The 21,634-nt window shown below is 48.1% G+C and overlaps 2 protein-coding genes across 2 annotated transcripts in view; both read right to left on the minus strand.

Moving 5' to 3' along the window:
* Window positions 1-5,758: 5,758 nt before the first annotated feature.
* Window positions 5,759-9,964, minus strand: UBE2C (ubiquitin conjugating enzyme E2 C). The gene is made up of 6 exons (XM_032263582.1): window positions 9,749-9,964; window positions 9,251-9,278; window positions 8,351-8,437; window positions 7,404-7,608; window positions 7,233-7,292; window positions 5,759-6,013 (listed from the first exon to the last, which is right to left on the minus strand). The coding sequence occupies exons 1-6, from the start codon at window positions 9,847-9,849 to the stop codon at window positions 5,955-5,957; spliced, it is 540 nt and encodes a 179-aa protein (XP_032119473.1). The 5' UTR covers window positions 9,850-9,964; the 3' UTR covers window positions 5,759-5,954.
* A 1,477-nt stretch (window positions 9,965-11,441) lies between these two features.
* The window catches only part of DNTTIP1 (deoxynucleotidyltransferase terminal interacting protein 1), a 20,992-nt gene continuing 10,799 nt past the window's right edge, over window positions 11,442-21,634 (minus strand). Inside the window, exons 5-13 of the mRNA XM_032263583.1 lie at window positions 20,792-20,860; window positions 20,472-20,528; window positions 19,850-19,908; window positions 18,249-18,294; window positions 16,217-16,275; window positions 16,054-16,114; window positions 12,954-13,025; window positions 11,923-11,978; window positions 11,442-11,809 (exon numbers count right to left, since the gene is read on the minus strand). Of these exons, the coding sequence (XP_032119474.1) occupies window positions 11,671-11,809; window positions 11,923-11,978; window positions 12,954-13,025; window positions 16,054-16,114; window positions 16,217-16,275; window positions 18,249-18,294; window positions 19,850-19,908; window positions 20,472-20,528; window positions 20,792-20,860 (618 nt within the window). The 3' untranslated portion in view covers window positions 11,442-11,670. The remainder of the gene's footprint in view (window positions 11,810-11,922; window positions 11,979-12,953; window positions 13,026-16,053; window positions 16,115-16,216; window positions 16,276-18,248; window positions 18,295-19,849; window positions 19,909-20,471; window positions 20,529-20,791; window positions 20,861-21,634) is intronic.

Raw genomic sequence — 21,634 nt, forward strand, 5'->3', positions numbered from 1 at the left:
CACCCAGGCTGGAGTGCAGTGGCACGATCTCGGCTCACTGCAACCTCCATCTCCTGGGTTCAAGCGATTCTCCTGCCTCAGCCTCCTGAGCAGCTGGGATTACAGGCACCTGTGCCATGCCCGGCTAATTTTTGTATTTTTAGTAGAGACCAGGTTTCATCATGTTGGCCAGGCTGGTCTTGAACTCCTGACCTTAGGTGATCCGCCTGCCTAGGTCTCCCAAAGTGCTGGGATTATAGGCCGGAGCCACCATGCCTGGCCTTCTGTTTGGCTTTTTAAACAAGACAGGGTCTTGCTCTGTCGCCCAGGCTGGAGTGCAGTGAGTGATCACAGCTCACTGCAGCCTTGACCTTCTGGGCTCAAGCGATCCTCCTGTCTTAGCCTCCTGAGTAGCTGGGACTACAGACATGTGATCCCCCGACTCCCCCACTAGTTGTTTTAATTTTTAGCAGAGATGGGATCTCACTGTTTTCCCCAGGCTGGTTGCAAACTCCTGAGCTCAAGAGATCATCTCACCTCGGCCTCCCAAAGTGTTGGGATTATAGGCCTGAGCCACTGCGTCCTGCCTCTGTTGTCACCTTACTCATTGCTTTAGTTCTTCTTCTCCATCTGTCTTTTTATCTTTTTCCTTTTTTGTCCCATTCATATGTTTTTCCATTTTTATTTCCAGCCAGGATCAGTGCTGGGGTTTGGTAATCATCACTATTTATTGAGTGCCTACTGTGTCCTGTGGCTTACAGACATTGTCTTATTTACTCACTTAACATCCCTAGAGGCAGATGCTGCTATCAGCCCCATTTTATGGTCGGAAAACTCAGGCCCAGGGAGGTGAAGTACATAGGCACCTAGATAATAACCTAGGTGGTATGGCTATGTGCTGTGTGGTGTGCACAGGAGCAAGGCTTTTAACTCTGATGCCATCTACCTGTTATTGGTTCAACTTGGATATCTTTTTGGTTTTTTTTGAAATATACACATATTTTCTAGTAGAGATAGAGGTTGTGGCTCATGCCTGTAATCCCAGCACTTTGGGAGGCTGAGACAGGTGGATCACTTGAGGCCAGGAGTTCGAGACCAGCCTGGCCAACATGGAAAAAAACCCCTCTACTAAAAATAAAAAAATTAGCTGGGCGCATGCTTGTAATCTTAGCTACTCGAGAGGCTGAGGCAGGAGAATCACTGGTTCCCAAGAGGTGGAGGTTGCATTGAGCCAAGATTGCACCACTGCACTCCAGCCTGGGTGACAGTGAGTCTCTGTCTTAAAAAATAAATAAAAGAAAAAAAGATACCCGGGAGCGGTGGCTCACGCCTGTAATCCGAGCACTATGGAGGCCAAGGTGGGCGGATCACCTGAGGTCAGGAGTTCAAGACTAGCCTGACCAACATGGTGAAACCTCGCCTTTAAAAAAAAAAAAAAAGAAAAAAAAAGATAAAATAGACGGAGTTTCACCATGTTGCCCAGGCTGGTCTTGAACACCTGTGCTCAAGCAATCTGCTCACTCCAGCCTCCCAAAGTGCTGTGATTACAGGCATGAACCACCATGCCTGGCCCTATCTGGATGTCTTGAGCACTTCAAGCTTGTCCTGTCCTAATCTGATGAGTTCCCCTCCCCCTCCATCTTGTCCTCCTGTGTTTTCTTTTCTTTTTTTTTTTTTTTTTGAGACCGAGTCTTGCTCTGTTGTCCAGGCTGGAGTGCAGTGGCACAATCTTGGCTCACTGTAACCTCTGCCTCCCAGGTTCAAGCGATTCTCCTGCCTCAGCCTCCTGAGTAGCTGGGACTACAGGTGCGTGCCACCACACCCGGCTAATTTTTTATATTTTTAGTAGAGACGGGGTTTCACTGTGTTAGCCAGGATGGTCTCGATCTCCTGACCTCGTGATCCGCCTGCATTGGCCTACCAAAGTGCTGAGATTACAAGCATGAGCCACGATGCTCAGCCTCCTGTGTTTCCTATCACAGGGATGGTTCCTTGAGGTTGGGGACCAAGTCAGAAATTCTGGTGCTCCTTCTCCACCTCTGCTTACTAACTACCCCTGCCTACTGTCTCCTTGCCACTCCATCCCTCCTCTCCATGCCCATTAGTATAACTCAGGTCAGCACCATTGCTTGCCTGGCTCTTGATAACAGGAGTTATCTCCTTCCTGCCATTCGCTCCCCAGACCACAGCCAAGGAGATGTTTATAAAAACAAATCAGATCATGTCACTGCCCTTCTCAAGGCTTCATTAGCTTGCTGTTGCCTCAAGATAAAGCCCAAGTTTTTTTTCAGGACTGAGTCTCCCTATCACACAGGCTGAAGTGCAGTGGCACAATCATAGCTCACTGCAGCCTCAAACTCCTAGGTGCAAGTGATCCTGTCCCCTTAGCCCCTGGTTATTTTATTTTTTGTAGAGATGGGGTCTCACTTTGTTACCCAGGCTAGCCCAAGTATCTTAATATGGCCTTCCAGCCCATCATGACCTGACATCTATGCGACTTTCCCATCCTGTAGTCCTTTCTCTCTTTTTTTTTAAGCTGGAATTTCACACTTGTCACCCAGGCTGTAGCGCAGTGGCACGATCTTGGCTCGTTGCAACCTCTGCCTGCTGGGTTCAAGAGATTCTCCTGCCTCAGCATTCTGAGTAGCTGGGACTACAGGTGCCTGCCAGCATGCCCGGCTAGTTTTTCTATTTTTAGTAGAGATGGGGTTTCACCGTGTTGGCCAGCATGGTCTTGAACTCCACACCTCAGGTAATCTGCTCTCCTCAGCCTTGCAAAGTGCTGGGATTACAGGTGTGAGCCACTGTGCCCAGCTCTGTATTCCTCTCCTTACCATACTCCTGAACTTCTTGCTATCCAAGGAATGTGTATCTCCCTTAGGGCTCAATTCCCTTCTCCAAAAACCTTTCCCTAACCCTCCTATTTTATTAGGTGCCCCACCTATGAACTTTCATAGCATGTGAGTTCAGCACCATTAATTGAGTGCTTATTATGTGCCAGGCATTGTTCTAAGGTCCTTCCACTGACTTATGAGGTAGGTACTAGTAGTATTTTCATTTTATGGAGAGATTAAATGTAACTGCTTATGTGTTTACGGGCAACATGGAGGTGGAGCCAGGATCTGAAACAGTTCTATCCACCTGGTCTGAGCTCTTTTTTTTTTTTGAGACGGAGTCTTGCTCTTGTTGCCCAGGCAGGAGTGGTGCAATGGGTGATCTTGGCTCACTACTATCTCTGCTGCCCAGGTTCAAGCGATTCTCTTGCCTCAGCCTCCAGAGTAGCTGGGATTACAGGCACCCGAACCATGCCCAGCCAATTTTTTGTATTTTTAGTAGAGACGGGGTTTCACCATGTTGGCCAGGCTGGTCTTGAAATCCTCATCTCAGGTGATCCCGCCTCAGCCTCCCAAAGTGCTGGGATTACAGGCACAAGCCACTGCGCAGGCCCTGGTCTGAGCTCTTAATCACTGTCACTTATTCCCCGTGTTGATAGGCCTGTCTATCCCCTAAACTCCAGCCTCTTTAAGGGCTGTGTCCTTTTCCATTTTGTCCCCAGCCCCAAGCAGAGGGCCTTTATCTTGTAGGAATTCGATAAAATGGGAATCATAATCAGAAATTCAAATACTTTCTGACCAGGCTTCTTCTTGTTGCAAGTGCCAGAAATATAAATCAAACTGACTTAAACCAAAAAGAGATTTGTTGGTTCATGGAGCTGGGATGCCAAAGCATGAGCTGGAGGCCAGTTTCAGTTAATGTCATCTCTCCCAGTCCCAGCTATTTGTCTCTGCTTGGCTTTCTTCCATCTGCAGCAGGCTCCCCCAGCAGCTGAAACTGACTCCCTTCTCCTTTAGCAACCCCATTAATAAAATAACTTACCATGTGGCCATGTAGGGTGCCAAACACCATGATCAAGGACCACATGGCAGACAAAAACACATCCACCAGTTACGACTTGAAACATTTCTTTTAGAGATAAGGTCTTACTCTGCTGCCTAGGCTGGAGTACAGTGCTACAATCACAGCTTACTGTAACCTTGAATTCCTGGCCCCAAGTGATCCTCCCCCCTTGGCCTCACAAGTTGTTGGGACTGGTGATGTGAACCACGATGCCCGGCCAGCATTTATTTATTTTTCTTTTAAAATTTATTATTTGAGAAGGGGTCTTACTGTGTTGCCTAGGCTGGGCTTGAACTCCTCAACTCAAGCAATCCTCTTGCCTCCATCTCCCAAAGTGTTAGGATTACAGGCAGTGAGCCACCATACCTGGCCCCGGCCAGCATTTATTAACCAATTTAGTGCCAGGTTCTGAGCTCTGCTTTTCTCCAGTATCCGCTAACCTGGCGATTTTCAAACTTGGGAGAGCCTTAAAACCTGGGGTCAAGAATTTGCCTAACAAGTTCCAGGTGATGCTGATGCTGCTGGAAGGACCAATTCTAAGAATATTGCTCTAACTTTTTTTTTGTTCTTTTTTTGAGACAGAGTTTCGCTCTTGTTGCCCAGGCTAGAATGCAATGGCGCAATCTTGGCTCACTGCAACCTCCGCCTCCTGGGTTCAAGTGATTCTCTTGCCTCAGCCTCCTGAGTAGCTGGGATTACAGGCATGCACCACCATGCCTGGTTTATTTTTGTATTTTTAGTAGAGACGGGGCTTCTCCACGTTGGTCAGGCTGGTCTTGAACTCTCAACCTCAGGTAATCTGCCTGCCTTGGCCTCCCAAAGTGCTGGGATTACAGGTGCGAGCCACCGTGCCCAGCCCATTGCTCTAAGTTTTATTCTTAATCAGATCGCAGCAATGACATTACTTGGAAACTACTATTTAGAAATTAAAACTGACCGAACCTTAGGCTCCATTTCAGACCTACTGAAAAGATTTTAATTTTACAAGATCCCAAGTGTTTTTTGTATGCACGTTAGATTAAAAGGCCTAAGAGGAGAGAACTAAGAGCACAACCTGTAGCCTTGAAGGGACCCAACTTCCCATAGCAATACCCGCTCCTCAGGCCTGCACGAGCAACCAGCTAACAGACCTGAGGGAGTTGGGTGCAAGATTGGAGCACATCTGGGTAAGGCCCTCTACCTTGGAGATCTTCCTGAAGGGCTTTGGGGGAGGAGGCGGGGAGCCCTATCATGTCAGCCTACTCTTCCCCCTGCCTACCCTTGCAGGAACACAGCTGGTCAGCAGGGGTGTTTCCTCTTATGGGTTCAAAGGCTGGAGACTTCATCAGGCCAGGGGAAAGAGGCAGCCCAAGGGGTTGGGGCCTTGCTGGTGGATATGCAGCAGGAGGTGAATGTGCCCCTTTTAGAGGTGGAGTTCCACAGGAGACCTGGGCTAAATCCTGGAGACTAGAGGTCAGCCCCAAGAGTCCTACAAAGTGAAGAACCTTTTTTCCTGGCTGTCTCCCGAGGCCCTGGACCTGCTTAGGGTGACCTGAGGATTCTTCTTCAGGACAGAACATGGGTGGCTGATCCTCAACACACACACTTGTTCCCTCTACAGCTACAGGAGCAGGTTTCAGCCCAAGGTCTGGCTCAGCCTCATCCGCAACACAGCTGGGGGAGCTCCAACATTCACTAGCATTGCCCGTACACATCACCAACGGCATAGACAGAGGCATTATTGTGACACTCATTTTATAGCTGAAGAAACAGAGGCAGAGTCATAAAATAACTAAGGTACAAGGGAATAAATCCTTGTCACCCCACTGCTTGGCCCCACATCCTTAAGTCCCAACTGCCTACCCTGAGTACCTCCAACCCTAGTGTAACTGCAAGGCACAACTTGTCTAAAAAAATGACCAAAATGCATTTATTTAATATACATCACAAGGGCTCAACCGAGGCTTAATTTAAAAGACAAAACAAAACAAAAATAATACCACAGCTCAAGATAGAGTCCTATACAGAAATCACAAAAAGGACAGACCATCTAAGGAAAAATGAAAAAGATGACACAAGGACAGGCTGGGCAGCCTGGGTCAGGGCTCCTGGCTGGTGACCTGCTTTGAGTAGGTTTCTTGGAGGTACTTCTTAAAAGCTGGAAGAGAACAGGCAGGTCTCAGTGAGTGATGGAGACAGGATGAGTTAATTTTTACTATATTTAATTTTTTTTTCTTTTTTGAGACTGAGTCTTGCTCTGTTGCCCAGGCTGGGGTACAGTGATGCGATCTCGGCTCACTGCAACCTCCACCTCCCAGGTTCAAGAGATTCTCCTGTCTCAGCTTCCCAAGTAGTTAGGATTACAGGTGCATACCACCACGACTGGCTGGTTTTTTGTATTTTTTAGTAGAGACGGGATTTTACCATGTTTCCCAGGCTGGTTTCAAACTTCTGAGCTCAGGCAGTCCACCAGCCTCAGCCTCCCAAAGTGCTGGGATTACAGTCGTGAGTCATTGCATGCAGCCTATTGTTAATTACTATTATTACTGAGACAGAGTATCACTCTGTTGACCAAACTGGAGTGTAGTAGCATAATGTCCGCTCCCTGCAACCTCTGCTTCCTAGATTCAAGTGATTCTCCTGCCTCAGCCTCCTGAGTAGCTGGGACTACAGGTGTCCACCATCACCTTTTTTTGTATTTAGTAGAGACAGGTTTTCACCGTGTTGGCCAGCTGGTCTCAAACTCCTGACCACATGTGATCTACCTGCCTTGGCCTCCCCAAGTGCTGGCGTTATAGGCATGAGCCACTGTGCCTGGCCCAGGATGACTTAATTAAGGTGAGCAAGAGGGCAGCTTGACCAGGGATGCAAAGGTGGGAGGAGGCTGAGGAGGGGTGGGTTTCCCAGCCTGGCATTCTCCCTCTGCTGCCCACCCAGGCCGCTCCCTGGAAGGGCTTGCTTCCAGTGAGACCGGAGGGCATAGGCCAGGCAATCTACTAAGCAAACTGTTAACCTGCGTTAACACGGAAGGGGTTAATCCTACCTTCCTCCTTTTTGAGACAGGGTCTCACTCTGTTGTCTAGGCTGGAGAGCAGTGTTGCAATCATAGTCCACTGTGACCTTGAACTCCTGGCCTCAAGCTATCCTCCTGCCTTGGCCTCTCCAATAATTTCCCCAAATTATTTAGAGACAAAGTGTTTTATTTTGCTATAAAATAATTGCTATTTTATAGCAAATAGGAACACTGGGGCAGAAGCACAAGTGGGCTGCCACCGACACACCGCCTTCCCCAACCAAGTCACTGGGATCCATTTGTTCGAGGGAGCCTTTGACGGTTGGGGGAGGGATCACCCTGTACTCGAGGACTGAGGACTCACCTGTGGGGTTTTTCCAGAGCTCGGCAGCATGCGTGTTCAAGGGACTGTCAATGTTGGGTTCTATGGGTGGAGAGAAAGAGAAGGTCAAGGATGTAGAACAGGCTGACCCTGGGGAGTCCTGACAGACTCCCAGGTTGCATGGGAGGGGAAGAGGGTGGTCTCTAAAGTCACCTCCTAGCAGGCTCTGGATGGAGAGCAGAATGGTCCTGACGTCATACAGGGCAGACCACTTGTCCTTCAGGATGTCCAGGCATATGTTACCCTGGGTGTCCACATTGGGGTGGTAGCAGGGTGTGAGGAACTTCACCGTGGGCGCATTGTAAGGGTAGCCACTGGGGAACTCTAGCGAGAGCTTATACCTCAGGTCTTCATATACCTGGCATTTGGAGAAATAGACGCAGAGTAAGCTCCAGCAGTAGCCTTATATCCCAACCCAAGCCTCACATAAGGGGCTTGCTGGAGCCTTGAGTTTCTCTGGGAGTGGACAGTAGACAAACTCTTGAGCTGCTTCTGATGCTCCCCCTACCTTTAAAATAATTTTAAAAATTTTAATTTTAGAGACAGGGTTTCACCATGCCCAGGCCGGTCTCAAACTGCTGGGCTCATGCAGTCTGCCTGCCTCAGTCTCCCAAAGTGCTGGGATTACAGGCGTGAGCCGCTGTGTCTGGCCTGATCTTTCCTCTTACCTGGTGGAGACATCAGTGATTCTATAGTCTAAGAGTTGTAAATTGGCATCCTGTGCTTTAGTTCAATTAGAATATTAGTTGCTAATACCTAAAAATTGGATATTTGGCACAGATTTGGACTTCTGACTCATCTTAAACCTGATCTGCAGCAATGGGAAGCTGCCTTCTGGAGATCTGTGCCCTCCTACTGGCCAAAGTCCTCACTTCGTCCATTTCCGTACTGTCTGGCCACCTATAAACAGCCCTGCTTTAAACCCACCCTCTTATTGCAGGGGAAAAGAACAAGGCCACATGACTCAGAGAATGTGAACATCACAGGGGGTGTGTCTTGCCTGGCCAAAGGCTTTAAGCAGAGCTCTCACTTGGATCTTACCTCCCACCTTTCCCCAGACTCCGCAAAGCCACACTCACCCAACCCAGCCCTACACTTACTGTTCCAGCTGCTCCATGGATGGTCCCTACCCATTTGAAAAGGTTGTCTGATTCAGGAAAGGCAGAAATCCCTTTATCGCCAGACATCTGGGGAGGAAACACATTCGCTGGAGTGTGGAGTAAACTTTGGGGCATAGCAAAGGTCAGTGGGTGAGACCTTTCTCCTTAATCTTATATATATATATGTACACATATACTGTATATATATATGATATAAATGGGTTTACCCCATCTCTACCAAAATACACACACACACACATTTGCTCTGTAGTCCAGAATGGAGTACAGTGGCACGATCTCGGCTCACTGCAACCTCTGCTTCCCAGGTTCAAGCGATTCTAGTGCTTCAACCTCCCAAGTAGGAGGAATTACAGGTATGCATCATCACACATGGCTCATTTTTATATTTTTAGTAGAGACGGGATTTTGCAATGTTGGCCAGGCTGGTCTCAAACTCCTGACCTCAAGTGATCTGTCCACCTTGGCCTCCCAAAGTGTTGGGATGACAGGCTTGAGCCACCGCACCTGGTCTCCCCTTAATCTCATCACACTCTTATCCAAAGTAAAGCAACCACATTCACAGGCTAGAAATACCAAGAAGGGTGGCAAGTTGGGTGTGGGTAAACTTGGTTGGGGCCGGGAAGTAGGCACACACTGGACAGGCAGGGTCTTGTATGACTTCAGGCAAGTGCTTTAGAGATAACTTCGTGTAGGGGGATGGAATTGGGAGGAATAAACGGTGCAGGTGGGGTGTATGAACTTCTTCCCAGAAGGGAGCAAATTACATTCATCTTTTTATTCTTACGTCTAGCAAAAAAGCTGATGTAGGAAATGAGGCTACTGATAATTGGGTGGAAGGGTGGATCAGTCGGCTGGGGTTCTGGGCGCTTAGTCACTCACCATTAGGGTCATCAGCTCCTGCTGTAGCCTGCAAAAAGAGCATTGCGGGTTACCTGGGAGTCTGGATGGGCCAGGGCTCTAGATGGTGCATCTTCTCCCACCTGAATCTCTCAGGGGGAGCCGTCAACTTCTCCCTTACCCTGTCCCCGCCAAGTCACGAGCGTGTTTGCGCTGCCTTCATTTAGGCCCACTCAGGCAAGGAACCTGGCAGCGCTCCTACCCTCCCATCCTCCTTAGGGAGAACCTCAAAGAGCGATCTGAGCTCCTGGCGTGTCCCCCATCTCCCAAACTCACCCGCGCAAGGAGGTGGGAGTCCTGGAAGTCTCCGCCCTCGGCCCTCATGCCCAGGGGAATGCCAGGCTCCGAGCTCCTGGCGTGTTCTCCTGGACCCGCCTATCTCTTGCTCCAGAAGGAGGTTGGGGGTCCTAGAAATCTTTGCTTTGGGTCCCAATGCCTAGGGCATGGCAGGCCCGGCGAGTGGTACCCCGCATCACTCACCTTTTGCCCACGGGGCCCCGGGCGGCTCCCCCACTCGGCTCGGCTCCTTTACGGGCGGCAGCGACGCTAGTGGCGGCTGGGTCGCGGTTTTGGGAGGCCATCCGGGCGGCGCTGGCAAAGAGACAGGAACTCGGAGAACACGACTGCAACTGCAGGGCTGCGGGCCCGCCCGCCCGCGTTTGAATTGTAACCCTCTATGGGCATCGACCAATCAGTGGCTCGCTTGGGTTTGATCCAGCCAATGGGACGCGCCGGAGCGCTCTGTCGTGCGTCACTACTAGACCTACCCACCGGCGCACCAGTATTGGGCGGCAGGATCTCGCTTCTGACAGCCGATTGGTAGACGAGGCTGCCATTAACTAACGAATCCGTAGCACATTGGTGACCTTTGGAAAACGCTGACCATTAAAGGGCCAAGAAAACGTCCACGTGGGATGAACTCTCCTTAAGGAGACAAGCCTTACTCCGCCTGGGAGCATCCAGCACGCCCAGCCCTTGATCCCATCTACGTCGGGAAGGGAGTGCCTCCAATCTTGCCACACTGATACCCTTCCCCCAAACTGGAAACCTCTGCTCCTCCCTACTGTTTAATAGTCTGGGCACCTTTGCTGGGTCCTCAGTATCTGAAAATCCCGGCGAGGGGAAAAACTAGAGGCTGATGGCCAGAGCAGCAGGCTTCCTATTAGAAAACGTAGGTTCATACATCTCCGCAGTAGACAGAAAAAAAAAAGACAACATTGGTTCAGGCTGGGCGCAGTGGCTCATGCCTGCAATCCCAACACTTTGGAAGGCCCAGGCAGGAGGATTGCTTGAACCCAGGAGTTCGAGACTAGCCTGGGCAACATAGGTAGACCTGTCTCTACTTAAGAGAAAAAAAAGAATAGGCTGGTGAGGTGGCACAAGCCTCTAGTCCCAGCTACTGGCAAGGCTGAGGAGGGAGAATCACTTGAGGCAGAGTCTTCACTCTAGCCTGGCCGACAGAGCAAGACACTTGTCTGCAAACAAACAAAAACCTCAGTAACACAGGTTCATATCCTGTATATCCTACCTCTCCAAAGGGTATTGTGTGACCTTGGGGCAGATCCTTTAGTATCTTAACCTGTAAAATGGGAGCAATAAAACCCAACTCTATGCCGGGCGCGGTGGCTCACGCCTGTAATCCCAGCACTTTGGGAGGCCGAGGCGGGTGGATCACGAGGTCAAGAGATCGAGACCATCCTGGTCAAGGTGAAACCTCGTCTCTACTCAAAATACAAAAAATTAGCTGGGCATGGTGGCGCGTGCCTGTAATCCCAGCTGCTCAGGAGGCTGAGGCAGGAGAATTGCCTGAACCCAGGAGGCGGAGGTTGCGGTGAGCCGAGATCGCGCCATTGCACTCCAGCCTGGGTAACAAGAGCGAAACTCTGTCTCCAAAAAAAAAAAAAAAAAAACACCCAACTCTATTTTTTATATGGTCTGTCATCAAACCCCACAGGATTAGCCATCACAGTCTGCCATGTTCTTACATTAGCTGGGTAAAGAAACTACACACCGGGACAGGAAAGAGGGGCAAGGTAATTGGTACTCCCTGCTTGGTTTCATCAAGCCTGGGTCTATACTGTTATGGGTGAGGTTATCTTGTCCTTTTTTCCTACACCCACTTCTAGAGCCCTTGATGTTCTGTCAGTTCCCGCAAGACTGAGGGCACAGCAGGTTCACCTTCTGTGTTTATTACAAACTGTTTAATTGCTCCTCATCCCAATAACTTTACAAATAAAGAACCACATGCCAGTCTGGGGGTGCTGTGCAGTGAGTCACTACAAACTTGCTCAGGCACAGCTTAGTGCCACTGAGATCCATCTAGGAGCAGTCCCAGTGGTGGCCTCAGCCGTGTGAGGAAGAGGGCTTTGAAGGATTGCCAAGTGTGGCCAGGGGACCCAGCCTCAGGTCTGTGGTGGTGCTTCAACAGCACGATGCTCATTCTCTGTCCGTAGTGTTTCCATATACTTTCTCATCTTCTCCACCATCCAGGAGGGTAGGACAAAGGATTTCAATTCTTCTAGCTTCAGGTCCAGGCATCCTCTGGAACAGACAATGAAGAAGGAAATTGGGGGAAGTGAAGATGTAGGTCCTGCCTCATCCTAGGGGCTACTTTGAGGCAGGGGGAGAAGGGGCAAGAGGCCCACTGGTTTTACCTGTAGTCATCACTGGCAGCAAGGTCCCGGATGTCCTCCTCGATGAGGAGGTAGGCCTGGGGCAGAAGCAAGGGAGAGTGGTCACTGCCTGATTCATTTCACTCCAACTCAGTAACACTTTGTTAAACATCTGCTTAATGTAAGGCCTGCTACTAGGTGGAAGAGGGGGATGTGCTCTGCAATTTGGCGAGGAAGAGTAAGTGGGGAGAGATGGGAATGGCTCCTTGAGACAATCTTCTACTAAAGTAGATGCTTTATGGGTGGGAGAGTAGGGAATGGTGACTTATTTATAGCCTCCTCTTTTAAAAAATGACCCATTTCTCTCTTGAATGATGTGGAGAAAAAATTTAAAAAGGGACCCACCATTGCTCCTCCACCTTTTGGTTAAGATCAAGTGTATAAAAGGACCCAAGATTGGTTATAACAAAATAGCAAAGAATGTCAGCAAAATATACATGGAAACAGGAAATTGGGAAGAGGAAACCATATGCTCCCTCTGAGGACAAAGATAACTTGGTTTAGAACTTTGTAGCAAAATGGAAAACATGATAACTGCTCTGCTGTCTAGTAATTGGCCTGTATTGTACTGGGGCCTGTAGAAATGCTTTGTTACAATGCCTCAATCTACAGTGGGTGAGGGCCCTTTTGTGAACGTTAACATATAAAAAGAGATGTTTGTCACATTAGAAAGCCTTCTGTGGGGCTGGGTGTGGTGGCTCATGCCTGCAATCCCAGCACTTTGGGAGGCTGAGGTGGGAGGATCACCTGAAGTCGGGAGTTCGAGACCAGCATGACCAACATGGAGAACACAGTGAAAGGGTGAGGGGGCAGAGGGAGACCTAGGAACAGGGAAGGGAACCTGAGGATTATAATGTGCTCTTCAGCATGAAGAAATGGGCCTTATAAGTCTCTCTTCTCACATTGGTCAGGCTTTGGGAGTCAGATTTGGAGGTAAGCTGTCACCCACAGCCAGAATCCTGATTCCTAGGTGGGGTGGGTCCCTGGCAATAGCACATGTGAATAATGCTTACCATCTTGCCCCCTGTTGCCCGCATGTGATGCTGCTCAGCCAGCCAGTGCTTGTCCTGGGGGTCAGCTGCATACTGTGAGATGAAGTTGTAGGAGCATTAGCCTCAGGTAAGGGGTTCTTCTCATTTGGTCCTAGAGCATTACTCTTGCCCTTTGAGCAGTCCTTACCAAAGTCCTTGTCTGCTAGCGTGGTGGATGTAGAGGGCTCATTAATCTCTTCACAGCAAGCCCAGCCAAGCCCAGAGGGCAGACCATGGGACCCAATTCCCAGAGACTTAGTATACTCCCAATCCCCAGTCCCTCTGTCAAAACGAAGCACCCTAGCAGCTGGCGGGACTGATAATTATTATTTTAGAGCTTCCTCTTTTAAAAAGTGACCTGAGGTGGCTTATAATGTCTGTAATTATTATGGTGATGATAATAAAGCAAAAATTAGGACACCTCAGGTACTGTCAGATGCAGAATAGCATCATGGTTAAGAACCCAGTTTTGGAGTTACAAATAAGTTTTGTTTATTTATTAAGACATAGTCTCACTCTTGTCCAGGCTGGAGTGCAGTAGCACTATTGCGGCTCACTGCAATCTCCACTTGCTGGGTTCAACCTATTCGTCTGCCTTAGCCTCCTGAGTGGCTGGGATTACAGGCGTGTGCTACCATACCTGGCTGATTTTTGTATTTTTAGTAGAGATGGGGTTTCACCCTGTTGGCCAGGCTGGTTTTGAACTCCTGGCATCAAGTGATCCACCCACCTCGGCCTCCCAAAGTGCTGGGATTACAGGCATGAGCCGCCATGCTCGGCCCAAATAAGGCTTAACTTCAGGCTTGTAGGCCGGGTTTCTTTGCACCTGGCTGAGAAACTGTGTTTTGGTCTCTATTACCTCCTGTGTATTGTCCGAATCTTTTTACAACAGGAATGGGTTATTATTTCTATAATCAAAAAGTTTAAAAATGAAAAATATTTGAATAACGTCTTCTGAAGGACAGAAAAATGGGCCACAGATAACAGGCAGCTTACAGAAGAAATACACATAGATTCTAAATGACTGAAAAGATACTTATAATCACTAATAGAGAATTGTAAAGTTGGGCCAGGAGCAGTGGCTCATGTCTGTAATCCCAGCACTTTGGGAGGCCAAGGATGTTGATCATTTGAAGTCGGGAGTTCGAGATCAGCCTGGCCAATATGGTGTAAACCTGTCTCTACTAAAAATATAAAATTAGGTGGGCGTGGTGGCACATCCCTATAATCCCAGCTACTTGGGAGGCTCAGGCAGAATTGCTTGAACCTGGGAGATGGAGGTTGCAATCAGCTGAGATCACATCACAGCACTCCAGCCTGGGCAACAGAGGGAGACTCTGTCCCATTAAGAAAAAAAAAAAAGAGAGAATTGTAAAGTGAAACAACAAAACAAATTTTCTCTCCAGTTATTGGACTGGAAAGATTAAAATGAGAGGTAATAACCACTGGTAATGAGAGTGTGAACTGGGAGTTTATTACAAATGGTGGATTTTAGAGTTGGGAAATTATGCTAATAATAATTAACATTTATTGAGCCCTTACTGTGTGCCAGGCATTATGCTAAGTGCTTTACTACACTCTGTTAGTTAACCTTGGTCTATCACTTTTCCCATCTTATAAAGAACAAAAACAGACTCAGAAATGTGGATCAATTCCCAGACTTGAGCTAGTTAATAAAAGGAAAAAGAAATATGGAGCCATTTGTTCAAGTTCATGCAGCCAGCAATGGAATGAGGCCTGAAGCCATATTTTTAACCATGTTGAAATGAGAATTCAAAGTAGGTCCAAGAGCGTATTGATTTTGGGGATGATACAAAGAAAGCTCTTGGAGGAGGTAGATCTTAAAGAATAGTCAGGCAGATAAGCATGGGAGAGGAAGCCACCCAGGTAAAGGGAATAGCAAGAGTGATGACATCAAGAGAGGCAAACAAGGAAGGAGCCACTGGGCAAACTATTTAAGTGTTGGGATGCGAGGATATAAGACTGGAGAAGACTGAGCAGGTATGCCTTTCAAAGAACTTGAAAATTTGCACAGAATGTGGTAGAGAAAGCTGTGATTTTGGGATCCCATAGGGGCTGTGGAGTTCTGGCAAGGGGTACCAAGCTTTATGTAGAGGTGCAAAAAACATGTGTGGAACACACATGCACTGCTATTTCCTAATCTACTTTGATGCTGTTGTGAACCAATAAAATACAAAATCATCTAAGAGGGTGAGTGAGTTTATGATTTCCTTTATTATTCCCTCAAACAGTGGGGATCAAAACATAGCTGCTCTCAGGAATCCCCTCTTTGAAAAGGCATAGGACCCTGCCTTGCTCCAAACTCTGTTTTACAGACAGCCACATATAGTAGTGGTTAAGAGCTCAGGCTTTGGTGAAGACAGACCTGGGTTTGAATCCTGACTCACCACTTCTAGCTGAATAACTGTGGGCAAGTCACTCAGCCTTTCTCCATCTCTGATTGTTTTGAATTTGTGAAATAAGGATGGCAATACTTATTTTTTAAGATAATGTAAGTGTGGTATTTAAAACTGTGTTTGAGGCCGGGCGCGGTGGCTCAAGCCTGTAATCCCAGCACTTTGGGAGGCCGAGGCAGGTGGATCACGAGGTCAAGAGATCGAGACCATCCTGGTCAACATGGTGAAACCCCGTCTCTACTAAAAATACAAAAAATTAGCTGGGCATGGTGGTGCGTGCCTGTAATCCCAGCTACTCAGGAGGCTGAGGCAGAAGAATTGCCTGAACCCAGGAGGCGGAGGTTGCGGGGAGCCGAGATCACGCCATTGCACTCCAGCCTGGGTAGCATGAGTGAAACTCCGTCTCAAAAAAAAAAAAAACAAACAACAACAACAAAAAAACACTGTGTTTGGCATCCAATAAACATGCAGGGAAAGTAGCTGTTATTACTGAGGCACAGAGGTGCTGAGTAAACCATGAAAGGTTAAGGTGAATGGCAGAGGTGCAACTAGAACCCAGATGTCCTGACTCCCAGATCAGTGTTTGTTCTAAGCTTCTCTGTGCCATGTGGAGTTCCCAGACTACTCCCAATCCATGGCCGGCTTTCCTCCCAGCCCTCACCTACCTTAAAGAGGTGCGGGTGCTTGATGTAGATTCTCCCTCTGGTGCCCCCCATCCCCAGGGCCCTGGAAAGTAAAAGCCAAGTGGTAAAGATTCCAGAAAGTGCAGTTCCTACTAGTGAACTCCTGAGCTGTTTCCTCTACCAGTGCCAAAGCTCTTAAACTTACTTGTTGGCTCGAGATCCCAACACGAAGGTGGTAGATTCATTCAGGCGAGCTGGGTCCCACTATGGAAAAAATAGAGAAGGTGGTGAGGGTGAAGTTTAAACTAGTGGGCAGGACAGAAATACTCCTCCCCCTGCCCTTTTCTCAGGCTTACCCTTATCTATTATTCAATCAACAGTTTACTCCAGACACTGAGTACTCACAATATGCTAGGCCCTGTCTGTGCTAGATACTGGGGATAAAGAGATGAATAAGATACAGTCTCCGTTTTCTAGGGCGCCACAGACATATGTACAGATAATTATACCACAATGCGATGAGGCAATGACACAGGTGAGTACAGGGTCTGAGGGCTGCCAAGGGGAGGGTGCAGCCCGGAAGGCTTCCTTAGAGAGGCATTTCCCAAGTTAATTCTGAAAGGGTGAGCACAAGTTGGGGTAAATGGGGTGAGGAACAAGGCAATTCCAGATGGGGCAGCATGCGCAAAGACAGTGAGAGTCGGCTTGGCATGCTGGAGAAACTACTAGTAACTCAGTGTTGCTAACAGAGTACAAATTAGGGAGTGGCAATTGATGGGGCTGGAGAGGGGAACCCAGAGGAGCTGGAGGTCCTATGAGATTATGTTCAGGGGATTGCATTTTATTTCTTCTGTAGGCATTGGGGAATTACTGAAGGCCTCTAAATAGGGAGTGAGAGTCAGATTTACTTTAAAGATAGCTTAGTCTTCTAGCAATGTAGATAACGGATTTGAAGGGGCAAGATGACAGGCAGGGAGAGCAGTTGAGAGGCCGCTGTGATAAAGCAGTTGGAATGGCCTGAGCTAGGGCAGAAGTAAGGATGAAGAGAAGGAAATAGGAACTGCAATATGTTTAAGAGGAAGAATTATCCAGGACTTGAGTGGATGTTGGGAGGTGAGAAAAAGGAGGAGGCAAAGATGATTAAGCTAAGTAATATAAAGGGCTGTTAGGAAAGATTCTGATTTCATGTTTGGATATGCTGAGTCTGAAATGCCTATGGAACCTCCAGCAGAGTGGTCAAGCAGATAGTAGGATATACAAGTTTTAAAGCAGAAAGAGAGGCATGGGATGGACAAAGAGGTATGGGAGTTTCAGAACACGGTGGTCCCTGAAACCATAAAAGTACATGATTTAGATTATCCGGAGAGTTACTTTAGATGGAGCAGTGCGCCAAGGAGAGAAGTCTGGAGAACATCCATTTATATAAGTCACTGCTGCGGAAGAACTCACGAGAAAGAAGGGATGTTTAGAGAAGAACAGACAGATTCAGGGGAATGCAGGATCATTATTCTAAGCGAATAGAGTTTTAGAAGAAAGGCATGATTACCAGTGTGAAAGCAGAGAGGGCCAGAAGACAAGAGGTGGACAGCAGCTACTGGACGCAGCCTCAATGAGGACAGGGGTGCTGTATCAACATTATTGGAGTTCCATAGATGATTTTATTTAAGAAAGGATCTCACTGCTACAACAGTGTGCAAACAACTGCTCTGGAGGCAACAGAGGCTAATGGTGAGAAGCACAAAATCTGGTGTCAGTGGGTCTTGGGTTTGAGACTTGGCTCAATCACTTATGAGCTATGTGACTCTGGGCAAGTCTCAAGTGCAGTAAGTGTATAAGAAAATTGAATAAAATAATTTCTGACCACAGGGAAGTTGGCAGAAAAGGAAACTCCTCGTTTATAGAATGGTTCACAGAATCCATCTCCTAAGTTGTTATAAAGATTAAATGAGATAGTCTACACAAAAGATTTAGGGCACTGGCTGTTAATACTAAGTATTGAATAAGTGTTAGTGACCACTAGCTCTTACAAGGAGAAGCCTTCAGCAAAGATTCAAGGCCTCTCTTTGTTCTGGCTCTAATACCAGTTCCTACATAGGATCCTCTCTGAGCCAGTGTGGCTGGAGGTGGAGAGGGGAAGATGGCTCTGGAATGGTGTGCATGCATCCTTCGCCCTCTGCCCCTTTCCCTCGTGGTGGGTCCCAGAGATAGTGGTCACTGCCATGCTCACATAAGCATACCTTGGGACCTTCCCGGCGAATTGGTTCACAGGATTTTGGTTTCCATCTGCTTGGAAGGAAAGAATAAAGGTGAATTCTCCAAGATGAGACCTAGGACTGAATGCAGGCTTGCTGGTGATGGTAGGAGTTCCTCACACACTCTCACTTTAGCCCTGGGCATCCTCCTTCGTGGTGACACATTAGAGGAGGAGCAAAGGTAAAAAAGCACTGGACTGGAAGCTATTCTAGCACTAGCCCTGCTCTTACACAGTGGCGTGAGCAACTCCAAGAACCTATGAGTGGCAGTTTTCTCATCTGTCAAAAGAGACAAAAGCAGCAATTGCCCTCCCTATCTTGTGTTTGTGAGAAATAAAACTGCTTCATGTAGGAGACACGTCTAAGGTATGACAGTGAATACCATCCCATCTACTAAGCCAGTGGTTTCAAATGAACCCCAAGCCCCTGAACCAGACCAGTGTGGCTTGATTTGATTTAAATATTGGGCTTCCATGAAAAGTTTTGTTTGAAAAAGATTCTGCTGCTTCAAAATTTTTTTAGAAAGTGGGGCTGGAGGGTGGGTTGAGGGGGAAGGAGAGATGAACAGGTAGAGCATGGAGGATTTTCAGGGCCCTGAAAGTGCTCTGTGTGATATCAGAATGGTGGATGCACGTCACTATGCTTTTGTCTACGTTCATGTACAATACCAAGAGGGAACCCTCATGGAAACTATGCACCCTGAGGATCAAGATGAGTCAAAGCAGCTTCATCAAATGTACCACTCAGGTGCCTGGTATTGATAATGGGGGAGGCTGTGCATGTGTAGGGGCAGGGAGTATATGGGATATGTCTGTACCTTCCTTTCAATTTTGCTGTGAACCTAAAACTGTTCTAAAAAAATATATACATATATTTGAAAATGACCATTTTGGAGGCAATAACTGTATGACATCAGGCAAGTAATTCTCTTGAGTCTGTTCTTTTTTTTTTTTTTGAGATGGAGTCTCACTCTGTCGCCTAGGCTGGAGTGCAAGGGCACAATCTCGGCTCACTGCAACCTCTGCCTCCTGGGTTCAAGCAATTCTCTGCCTCAGCCTCCTAAGTAGCTGGGATTACAGGTGCCCGCCACCACACCCAGCTGATTTTTGTATTTTTAGTAGAGACAGGGTTTCACCGTCTTGGCCAGGCTGGTCTTGAACACCTGACCTCGTGATCCACCCGCCTTGGCCTCCCAAAGTGCTGGGATTACAGGCATGAGCCACCGTGCCTGGCCTCTGAGTCTGTTCTTTATCTGAAAAATTAATGGTATCTTCTTTAGAGGGTGGCTACAAAGATTAAAAGGTAAAGTACGTAAGGTATTTAGACCAGTCATAAGCATTCAATATGTGCTAACAATGACAAACCTCTGGTGTTTAATCAAGCTGGGCCAGACTGTTCAGGGGATAAAACAATTTCCTCCTCACTACCCTCCTTCCTCACCCCTCAAACCAGGGTAACCCCCTCCACGATGACTTAAGCAGATGGATCTGATTTTGCCAGGCACAGAACCCTGGCCTCTTTTCCTTCAGGACCCCTCTCTCCATCTGCTCCCTTAGGGTCTCACCACACTGTTGGTCCCTACTCACACCATGCCGGCGGCTGCCCGGTCGCTTGACAGGATGTGTCCAGGAGGCCGTCCTTTCCTCTGCCACAAAGAACAGCTGTCAGAGGCCTGCCCCTGGGGTTACTCCCCGTACCTTGTGGGCAGGTCCGGAGTCACTTGGTAGAGATGGTTTTTCAAAGAGATCAAATGATATTGGACAGGGACAGGGAGAAAAACTGCCTGTCATGCCCAGGAAGGCTCAAAAAGGCTTTGAGGAAGTCCAGTACTTTGTGGAGTGAAGAGCCATTTTTTTCTTTTATCGGTGAAGAGCCTTTTTTGAGAGACAGGGTCTCCCTCTGTAGCCTGGAGTGCAGCGGGATGATCATTATCTCACTGCAGCCTTGAATTCCTGGGCTCAGTGATCCTCCCACCACAGACTCTTATGCAGCTAGGACAAGAGGCATGTGCCAGCATGCCTGGCTAATTTATTTTTTTGTTGTAGAGACAGGGTCTCACTATGTTACCAAGACGGGTCTCAAAACTCCTGGGCTCAAGTGATCCTCCCCAGTTTGGCCTCCCAAAGTGTTGGGATTATAGGCATGAGCCACCATGCCTGGCCTGAAGGGCCTTTTTCAGCCAGAAAATGACACAAGGAAATGGTTTACCTTTTTAGGAAGTGGGCTTCCTCGATGGGCACATTCTTCTTCTGCCTGCCGGCCACGCTAAAAGAAAACAGAAGGGGGTTAGCAGAAGGCCAGTGCCTGGGAGCTGCAGGTCTGCTGGAGTTGCAGAAGACAGAGTCCTAGACTACAGCCCCCCAGCCCTGCTCTGATCCAGGCCACAGAAGCCCATCTAGCATGATGCCATTTGGACCTGGTCCTACAAATGGAAGGTACTTGAGACCTCCCTGGACCCACATATTTCACTTGCTTCCCCAGCCTGAAGGACCTCTCCCTCCAACACCCCAGAACACAGTGACTCTGACCTTTATTCCTGGAAGCTCATGGGTCAATCTGGGTACTACTTTTTCTCCATCTGAAAACAGTAGTTTAGCCTGAAGGGGAAAAGAGCAAGTGTTACCAGTTACTGTTTTTATGGGTAAGCATACCCTATCTACTTCCCTCTTTTTTTATTTGGAGACAAAGTCTCACTCTGTTGCCCGGGTTGGAGTGCAGCAGCACTGCTGCACTGGCTCACTGCAACCTCCATCTCCTACGTTCAAGTGATTCTCATGCCTCAGCCTCCAAAGTAGCTGGGACTACAGGCATGTGTCACCACACCCAGCTAATTTTTGTATTTTTAGAAAAGACGGGATTTCACCACGTTGGCCAGGCTGGTCTCAAACTCCTGACATCAAGTGATCTGCCCACTTCCAAAGTGCTTGGATTACAGGCATGAGCCACAATGCCTGGCTCCCTGCTTCAATTTTTATAGACATAACTCCAACTGGGTTAAAACTCTTCTGTGGTTAATACAAAGACACAAATATATGTGTGTATGTGTGTGTGTGTGTGTGTATTTAAAACAAACAGGCCGGGCGCGGTGGCTCAAGCCTGTAATCCCAGCACTTTGGGAGCCAAAGGCGGGTGGATCACGAGGTCAAGAGATTGAGACCATCCTGGTCAACATGGTGAAACCCCGTCTCTACTAAAACTACAAAAAATTAGCTGGGCATGGTGGCGCGTGCCTGTAATCCCAGCTACTCAGGAGGCTGAGGCAGGAGAATTGCCTGAACCCAGGAGGCGGAGGTTGCGGTGAGCCGAGATCGCGCCATTGCACTCCAGCCTGGGTAACATGAGTGAAACTCCGTCTCAAAAAAACAAACAAA

This window comes from Sapajus apella, unplaced genomic scaffold (genome assembly GCF_009761245.1).
Source record: "Sapajus apella isolate SASKATOON/1434 unplaced genomic scaffold, GSC_monkey_1.0 scaffold137, whole genome shotgun sequence".
NCBI classification, from domain to species: domain Eukaryota; kingdom Metazoa; phylum Chordata; class Mammalia; order Primates; family Cebidae; genus Sapajus; species Sapajus apella.